Here is an 8,463-nt window from a genome sequence, read left to right as displayed (position 1 = left end):
GCCCCGCTCCCGCCCCCGCCGGACGCGTTTCCCAAGCGCGTGAGTGAGTGTCCGCGGCGGGGAGCGCTTTAGGCCTCCATTGGCCCAGCGTCATCCTTCCAGATCTTTCCTGCGCCCGGATGGAGGAGGGGAGGGGGCGGGCCCTGGCGTATTCATGGGCTCCCCACCCTCCCCCCTCCCTGGGAGCTGAGATTGTTCTGGAAGCTTCTGGAGCCCAACGCCCCGCCCAGGTGCCCGGATGCTCGGGCGCGCAGGGAGGCTGCGCGGTGGCGCCCCCTGCCCGCGTGTTCCCGGCGGCGGTTGTCCGGCGGTGGGGAGGGTCGGCCTGCGGACCCGGCCTCCATCTTGGCTGTGCGGTTTGGCCCCGCGTTTCAGTGGCGTGTGCTGAAAGGTCACGAGCGGGCTTTTGCTTTATGGCTCTTTGTTTTAGTGTCTCAGGTTATCCTCCCCGGTGAGGTGGCACATCCCAACGGGGGCGGGGGAGTTTCAGGTCGTTGCCGTTTACGTTAAACTAGTGACCTTGGGGTTTTCCTCCCCTGGTGCCGGGAAAGCTAATGGAGCGGGAGTGGGTGGTTCCCCCCATTAGAGGCGCATTGGAGTCCCCTGGGCTCGTGTTCGAGATCTGCGTTCCTAACCAGCTGCCAGGTGATGCTGAGGCCTCCGGCCCGTGGGCCGCTCAGGAGTTCGGCCTCCAAAACCCTGACCTTGCGTTTTGTTAGGACCGTGTCCGTTCCGACTGACCTTACGGCCCGAAATCTTTGAGGAAAAGGCCCAGCTCGAAGCAGTTTGAAGGAACTCTCTCCATGTCTTCACTGTGATGGGGTGGACTTTCGGTGTGACATTGAGCTCCTCTGTAATTCCTGTTTTAGATGCCGGAGGAAGTGGTGCACCATGGAGAGGAGGACGTGGAGACCTTTGCCTTTCAGGCAGAAATTGCTCAACTAATGTCTCTCATCATCAATACTTTCTACTCCAACAAGGAAATTTTCCTTCGGGAGCTGATCAGTAATGCTTCTGACGTGAGTGCCTGGGGGTCTGCATGGGTGGTGTGTGGGGTTTTTTTTGTGTTACTTGGGGGGGCATATTTGTGGGATCTATTGAAGGGGATAAACCTCAAAAACGTTTGTCTTTGCTCTACGTGGGTAGATGGGATATTGGACCCACCTGTGTACCTTTTTATTTAATCTTCACTCAGGATATGCTTATTAATATTAGTGGAAGTTGGGGTGAGAGGAAAAACGTGAGAGAGAACATAGAACCACAACCTCTTGGTGTACAGAGCGACACTCCAACGGAGCCACACTGGCCAGGGCTGCATTCGGTTTTTAAACCTCAAGTTAAGGGGTTATCAGAATTGAGGCTAATATGGGAGTAAAAAACAAAAAAGTGTTTTGGATTTTGGGTGAAGAGATGGAGTTGAATAAATTGTAATTTGTGTTTTCAGGCCTTGGACAAGATACGCTATGAGAGCCTGACTGACCCTTCCAAGTTGGACAGTGGTAAAGAGCTGAAAATTGACATCATCCCCAACCCCCAGGAACGTACCCTCACTCTGGTGGACACAGGCATTGGCATGACAAAAGCTGATCTCATAAATAATCTGGGAACCATTGCCAAGTCTGGTACAAAGGCATTTATGGAGGCTCTTCAGGTATGTGGTATTTTAGCTAGGCACACGCCATGTGTATTTTTGTTCATATTCTTTGGCTTGCTATTTTTAAAAACTTCTTTTTAAAAACTTTTTGGCAGGCTGGTGCAGACATCTCCATGATTGGACAATTTGGTGTTGGCTTTTACTCTGCCTATCTGGTGGCAGAGAAAGTGGTTGTGATCACAAAGCACAATGATGATGAGCAGTATGCCTGGGAGTCTTCTGCCGGGGGCTCCTTCACTGTGCGGGCTGACCACGGTAGGTGGGCTTTCCTGTAAAGGTTACTGCGTCAGCATTCTGGGGAAGGCGGTACTAGACATGTTGAGTGTCCTATCTGTAAAGCAGTTGCCTTTCACTACAGTTCTGCGTTTAGTTTCATTTTTTTCTATGCTCCATTGTGATTGCCTTTTTCTAGGTGAGCCCATTGGCCGGGGCACCAAAGTGATCCTCCACCTTAAAGAAGACCAGACAGAGTACTTGGAGGAGAGGCGGGTCAAAGAAGTGGTGAAGAAGCACTCGCAGTTCATAGGCTATCCCATCACTCTTTATGTGAGTATGGGCTGGAAACCCTCACATGCATGGTGCCTACTGCTTTGGAGAATTGTATGGTGCCTGGTTTTTTTTCCCTTTCCTTGATGTTCTGTCTCTAAAACTATTGTATTTGGTATTTTCAGTTGGAGAAGGAACGAGAGAAAGAAATCAGTGATGATGAAGCAGAGGAAGAGAAAGGGGAGAAAGAGGAGGAAGATAAAGATGATGAGGAGAAACCCAAGATTGAAGATGTGGGCTCAGATGAGGAGGATGATAGTGCTAAGGATAAGAAAAAGAAAACAAAGAAGATTAAGGAGAAATATATTGACCATGAAGAACTGAACAAGACCAAGCCCATCTGGACCAGAAACCCTGATGACATCACCCAGGAGGAATATGGAGAGTTCTATAAGAGTCTTACCAATGACTGGGAAGACCACTTGGCAGTCAAGGTGAGGAAACCCTGTATGCTGGCCCAATAGGAGCAGGTAGAAGGGTGTGGCTGATTAGACAAATGGAACTTGCCCAACTTGTTGGTAGCTGGGAACTGTGAATGCCATGAGCAACATGAGTTTACTTACTGGTGACACTTCTAGGGTGCAGAAATTGCATCCTTTCCAATGACCTCTGTGTCCATGATAGCCTTACACATCCTGGGTTCGGACCTGACTATTCTCTAGATTCATTTAGGATATTAGGGCTTAATTTTCTTAACAGCTGCCCCATGAGTATGCTCTAGTGCTTAGGAAAGATCTTTGTTCCAGGCATTTTGATAGCATGGGTTGGGTCTAAAATTTATGCTTAACCTTGAAATGTACTGTTGGCTTGTCTTGAATTTCAGCACTTCTCTGTAGAAGGTCAATTGGAATTCAGGGCATTGCTGTTCATCCCCCGTCGGGCTCCCTTTGACCTCTTTGAGAACAAGAAGAAGAAGAACAACATCAAACTCTATGTCCGCCGTGTGTTCATAATGGACAGCTGTGATGAGCTGATACCAGAGTATCTCAGTGAGTACCCTCTTGCCCTAATGGAGTTGGTTGGGCAAGTCCTATAAAGCCTTCAGTATTCTCAGGGGGACTAAAGTCTTAGATAAATAAGGATTTTTTTATAACATAGCAAGTGAAAATTCAGTGAGGAAAAATGGATTTTTTTTTAACTGAGCTTTCTTCTCTTTGTGATTGCAGACTTTATCCGAGGTGTGGTTGACTCTGAGGACCTGCCCCTGAACATTTCCCGAGAAATGCTCCAGCAGAGTAAAATCTTGAAGGTCATTCGTAAAAATATTGTTAAGAAGTGCCTTGAGCTCTTCTCTGAGCTGGCGGAAGATAAGGAAAACTATAAGAAATTCTACGAGGCGTTCTCTAAAAACCTAAAGGTAAAGAGGCAGCAAATGCTTACATTATTTATAATTACCATGTGGGGTTTGTTTTTTTCATTCACATGAAGAGTAAGAGGTTAGTTCCAAATAAGATTTTTCTTTCTTTCCACCCTTACAGCTTGGAATCCACGAGGACTCGACTAATCGGCGACGCCTTTCTGAGCTTTTGCGCTATCACACCTCCCAGTCTGGAGACGAAATGACCTCTCTCTCAGAATATGTCTCTCGCATGAAGGAGACCCAGAAATCCATCTATTACATCACTGGTGCGTTGGAGCCTGGGCCCGATGACGGCCTCCTTAGTAGAGGTGTAGGGATTGGGGGAGACATTTAGGGGAGGCCTGGGAACTGGTATGAAGCGTTTTGGTCTTTGACTCACATTCAGTAATAACCCTACAGGTGAGAGCAAAGAGCAAGTTGCTAACTCTGCTTTTGTGGAGCGAGTGCGGAAGCGGGGCTTCGAGGTAGTATATATGACAGAGCCTATCGATGAGTACTGTGTGCAGCAGCTCAAGGAGTTTGATGGGAAAAGCTTGGTCTCAGTTACCAAGGAGGGCCTGGAGCTACCTGAGGATGAAGAGGAGAAAAAGAAAATGGAAGAGAGCAAGGCCAAGTTTGAGAACCTCTGCAAACTTATGAAAGAAATCTTGGATAAGAAGGTTGAGAAGGTAAGCCAATTTTGGGACTGATGTATTTTGTAATAAATGCCTTCAAGGCTGTTTCCCTCAGAATCTTGTGTTGCTACACAATTAGTAATTTTAAGCAACTTAATTTAGTCATCATACCTCTTGCTCTCTTAAGCAAGCAGGTTTAAGGCTGCTATTTACTTAAAATTTGGCAAAGATTGAGCATTTTTTTTCTGATGATAAAACTTAAAATACGCGTAACTTTTACCTTAAAGTGGTAATGCAATTTAATATAAACCGAAGGTTTTTGTGACTGTCCATAGGTGACTATCTCCAATAGGCTTGTGTCTTCACCCTGCTGCATTGTGACCAGCACCTACGGCTGGACAGCTAACATGGAACGTATCATGAAAGCCCAGGCACTTAGGGATAACTCTACAATGGGCTACATGATGGCGAAAAAGCACCTGGAGATCAACCCTGACCACCCCATTGTGGAGACTCTGCGCCAGAAGGCAGAGGCGGACAAGAATGACAAAGCTGTCAAGGACCTTGTGGTGTTGCTGTTTGAAACTGCACTGCTCTCTTCTGGCTTCTCACTTGAGGATCCCCAGACCCACTCCAACCGCATCTACCGCATGATCAAGCTAGGCCTAGGTGAGTACCACTATTGGGGAATAGCTCTTATATGGACAGATTTGACTTGGATGCTACTTGGGTCAAATCTCTTGTAACATTCTTTCCCACTGTAGGCATTGATGAAGATGAAGTGACAGCAGAAGAACCCAGTGCTGCTGTTCCTGATGAGATCCCCCCCCTTGAGGGTGATGAGGATGCCTCTCGCATGGAAGAAGTAGACTAGGAGTTTCTACCTGCAGACCTTGTGTCCTCTGTAGTCTTCATGGCTCCCCCAGAAGCCCTGAGTGGCCCTAGCCCACCTGGTTTCCTCTGATGTTTAGTGGCTTTTCCCCTCTCCTGTCTTTTCCTTAAGGCAGGTTACAGTGGCCTCAAGCCCTCTTCTCATATTTGACATAGTTTTGGATGTGTTATGTATTGTGGTTTTTTTTATTTTGTTCTGAAATTAAAGTATGCAAAATAAAGAAGATGCCGTTTTATACAGTTTTGCTCCTTTTGAGTTCCCTTAGCTGCTCTATCCCAAGTCTCCCTTGCCATCAGAAGTACGGATTATATGAGAAGAGAACTATCATGTTAACTCCACCAAAATATAGGACCAAGTCCATTGCAGCAGTTTAATTTAATAAAAATAAAATTATGAGCAGAAAGTTACATTTTCAAAGTACCAAAACCTGCAACTGGCTCTGAGCAGAGCCATGGGATCCAGGAGCAGAGGGTGGTGTTGCTGGCAGGGCTCTCCCCTCCCCTAGCACAGCACCACCTGTCATTTATCCTAGGAAAGCAGCACTCTGCTTACAATCACCAGAGTAAGAAATGCAGGCATCGGGGAGGAATCTATACGGGTATTCAGGGTAGGGGACAAGCACTGGTGAGGTTGGTGGCAGAGCTAACAGCAAGACTTAAGGGAATTTCTGGAAGATACTTCGCCCCTCTCCAAACAGAACTCTACTCGGGCTCAAGAGTCATACCAGAGGACTGGTGGCTTAAGGCAAAAGGGAAGGTGGCCTTCTGGCCTCCCCACCCCTAACTGCAGAGCTGGTTTGTGATACTGAGGAAAGCTTGCATTTTGCCCTTGAGCCAGCCACCTGTGAGAAGCTACACACTAGGAGAGGAAAACGGTATGGTAAAAGGATCTTCGTTCACTTTGCCAGTCAGGTCCCTCAAACCTGCACAGGGGACTCAATGGGCACAGCCTTCTTTCCCCGTTGCTTTAAGCGGCCCCGGGCATAGACTCTGAGCAGGAGGGCAGCAAAGACCACAGCCACCCCTAGGCCCCCCACCACCGTGATGGTATGGCCATAGAGGAGGCAGGAGAGGAGAATGGCAAAGGCCTGGCGGAGGGTCATGATGATGGTGAAGACTGCGGCCCCAAACTGTCCAATGGTGTAGAAGATGAAGAGCTGGCCACATGCAGAGCACACTGAGAGCAGCAGGGCGTGTGCAGCAAACTCACTGTGTCTCCCCATGAAGCGGGTCCCCTCCAGGAGGGCCCCCTGCTCTAGCAGGGAGCCCACTGTGAAGAGGCAGGAGAAGAAGTTGACCCCAAGCATCATCTGCACTGACGACATCTTATAGGCAAATAGGGCATCCTGCCAGTTCGAGGTGAAGCTGTCAAAGGCAATGTAGCCTCCCAATAGGATCAGGCCCGAGAGTGTGGTGGCCTGTGAACTTCGGGGCTCTGGTCCGCTGGACAGCAGAAACATGCTGACCCCAATGGAGATGAGGCCTGCTGTCAGGTACTCCCAGTGTTCGTAGCTGCGCCGAGACACCAACTTTCCCATTAGCATGACAGGGATCACCTTAGAGGCCTTGGCCAGCACCTGAGTGGGGAAGCTGACAAACTTGAGAGCTTCATACTGACACCAGCTGCTAAGCACATTGGACAGGCTGGCAAAGGAGTACTGGTACATGGGTGCCCCATGTCGGGGCTGTTTGCAGAAGAGGCAGTAGAGGCCAGCCACAATAAATGCCAGCACTCGGTTCATTAGCACCAGAAACTGCGAGTCTGTGAAGCGCTCACCTGCCCATGTGGCTGTGGCCCCATAGCTGCGGGTCATCACTCTTTCCTGCAGCACTCCCCAAGTCAGGTAAGACACCTGGATGAGGGAGGGTGGAGATTAAAAAGATAAATAAGGAAAAGGTTGCCAAAAAAGGATTTCATCAACTTCCCTCTTCCTCAGAAGGCTGTTTAAAGCAGCAGTCGCCAGCCTTTCCGACCTCACGGACCACCCGTTGGCGACCGCTAGTTTAAAGGACAACACACATAATTTGGTTCCTCTGTGTAGTAACTAGGAAGTTTCCCTTTCCCTCTCAAGCCTGGATTTATCTTGTAGGGAATCAAGTGTGTGTGAAACACAACAAATGCTTTAGAACTGCCCAGACCCTGTCTGTCCCACATGAGGGTTTGTTAGAGCTCACTCCATCCCAAATATTTTCTATTTCCAACCAATTCAGGCAGACAAGAATTGGACATCTATCAGTTTGACATGTTATATGAGGTGGGACTAGTAGTGTCCACTCAAAAATGCCATGAGGTCAGCATCTTGGCACCCCTTCTCACATGCAGTGTGGGAGAAGGCTGAATGGCTTCCCCCCAAAACTTTTATCAGTGGGTTTACAGTACAGTATATGAAACACATCATTGTGGAAGAAAGTGTAATAGGACAGTAGAAATCACGGGGGGAGGGGGGGAGAGACATTTTCTCCAATCACTTCTAAGATGGTGGTACAGTGTGCCCCTAGGAGGGGGACACATAACCAACTAAAACACTGTTGGGACTGGAAGGGTGAAAACCTTGGTTCCAGAGCCCCTGCCCACCGTGACCCAATGCAGGGAGAGAAGCAGAGCCTGCCCGCCTACCTGGAGTCCCACCGCACAGAAGAGCAGCTTCAGGGCCTGCCACGTAGGAGTGGTCTCCGCCGGCTCTGTCCGGGGAGCCAGGGGAACCTCGTCGGAGGCCTTGGGCTCATTGCCGAACACACACACTTTCACCAGAGGGAAGCAGAGACCCCTGCCTGCAGAAGGCACGCAAAGTCAAGCCCCAGTCTTCTCCCCAGCACCTCATGGTTTTCTCCAGAGCAGCCAGCTGCCCTGCTGCTCTCCTCCCTCCCTCCCTTGCCAAGCCACATCCCTGCTTGGACAGCTGGCCAGCACTTTTCCTGGGCACCGAGCACACTTCCCCACCCTTGGCCCACACACCTGTCTCAAGGTAGTTCTTCCGCCTGAAGTACCGCACCAGCAGGTAGCCAGGGAGCATGAAGCTGGCGTAGCCAGCAGCATTCACCAAAAAGCGGAAGAACCATTGCTGGGTCCAGGACTCCGGAGGGGCTTCGGGGGTCTCCCCACCTGCCCCCAGGGAGGGGATGGCAACCAGCACCACCACAGCCCACCACCTGCGGGGGCAGCGGACAGAAGGTTAGGGAGCAGTTAGTTCATCACCCACTGGGTCTCCCAGAGGGGTCCGCACTGGAGAAGGGCCCGGAGTCACCTCCCCGCCCCCCTCAGCTGCAGCCCAGCGGGACAAAGAGCCTCTCTCTCTCCTTGGGGGGCCGGCGCCGTCCAGGCAGGGCTCCCTCCCTCCCCGGGGACGGACCCGCCCCTCCGGGCACACAGGTTCCTTCTGTTTCCCTCCAGCCCTCGC

The 8,463-nt window shown here is 50.1% G+C and overlaps 2 protein-coding genes across 3 annotated transcripts in view; one reads left to right on the top strand and one right to left on the bottom strand.

Moving 5' to 3' along the window:
* Positions 1-5,305, top strand: part of HSP90AB1 (heat shock protein 90kDa alpha (cytosolic), class B member 1) — a 5,721-nt gene extending 416 nt beyond the window's left edge. The window contains exons 2-12 of the mRNA XM_005860955.2: positions 870-1,019; positions 1,445-1,651; positions 1,750-1,909; positions 2,067-2,200; positions 2,326-2,634; positions 3,024-3,189; positions 3,367-3,557; positions 3,679-3,826; positions 3,960-4,228; positions 4,510-4,843; positions 4,939-5,305. Coding sequence (XP_005861017.1) covers positions 870-1,019; positions 1,445-1,651; positions 1,750-1,909; positions 2,067-2,200; positions 2,326-2,634; positions 3,024-3,189; positions 3,367-3,557; positions 3,679-3,826; positions 3,960-4,228; positions 4,510-4,843; positions 4,939-5,048 — 2,178 coding nt within the window. The 3' untranslated portion in view covers positions 5,049-5,305. The remainder of the gene's footprint in view (positions 1-869; positions 1,020-1,444; positions 1,652-1,749; positions 1,910-2,066; positions 2,201-2,325; positions 2,635-3,023; positions 3,190-3,366; positions 3,558-3,678; positions 3,827-3,959; positions 4,229-4,509; positions 4,844-4,938) is intronic.
* Positions 5,306-5,417: 112 nt separating this feature from the next.
* SLC35B2 (solute carrier family 35 (adenosine 3'-phospho 5'-phosphosulfate transporter), member B2) lies at positions 5,418-8,448 on the bottom strand. Of its 2 annotated transcripts, XM_005861021.2 has the most exons (3): positions 8,022-8,448; positions 7,683-7,837; positions 5,418-6,918 (listed from the first exon to the last, which is right to left on the bottom strand). In XM_005861021.2, the coding sequence occupies exons 1-3, from the start codon at positions 8,077-8,079 to the stop codon at positions 5,983-5,985; spliced, it is 1,149 nt and encodes a 382-aa protein (XP_005861083.2). In that variant the 5' UTR covers positions 8,080-8,448; the 3' UTR covers positions 5,418-5,982. The 2 variants fall into 2 exon arrangements, with proteins under 2 accessions (XP_005861083.2, XP_014390857.1); XM_014535371.1 differs by lacking the exon at positions 7,683-7,837 and having other exon boundaries at positions 8,022-8,102.
* Between the last annotated feature and the right edge of the window lie 15 nt (positions 8,449-8,463).

This window comes from Myotis brandtii, unplaced genomic scaffold (genome assembly GCF_000412655.1).
Source record: "Myotis brandtii unplaced genomic scaffold, ASM41265v1 scaffold143, whole genome shotgun sequence".
Classification (NCBI taxonomy): Eukaryota; Metazoa; Chordata; class Mammalia; order Chiroptera; family Vespertilionidae; genus Myotis; species Myotis brandtii.
Note: the sequence above shows the minus strand (reverse complement) of the source record. Positions and strands in the feature narration are given on the sequence as shown.

Coding starts and splice junctions, on each gene's coding strand:
- SLC35B2 (XM_005861021.2), bottom strand. CDS start 8,079: ATGCTCCCTGGCTACCTGCTGGTGCGGTACTTCAGGCGGAAGAACTAC. Junction 7,838..8,021: donor GAAGAACTACCTTGAGACAG/GTGTGTGGGCCA, acceptor TGCCTTCTGCAG/GCAGGGGTCTCTGCTTCCCT. Junction 6,919..7,682: donor TCTGTGCGGTGGGACTCCAG/GTAGGCGGGCAG, acceptor TCCCTCATCCAG/GTGTCTTACCTGACTTGGGG.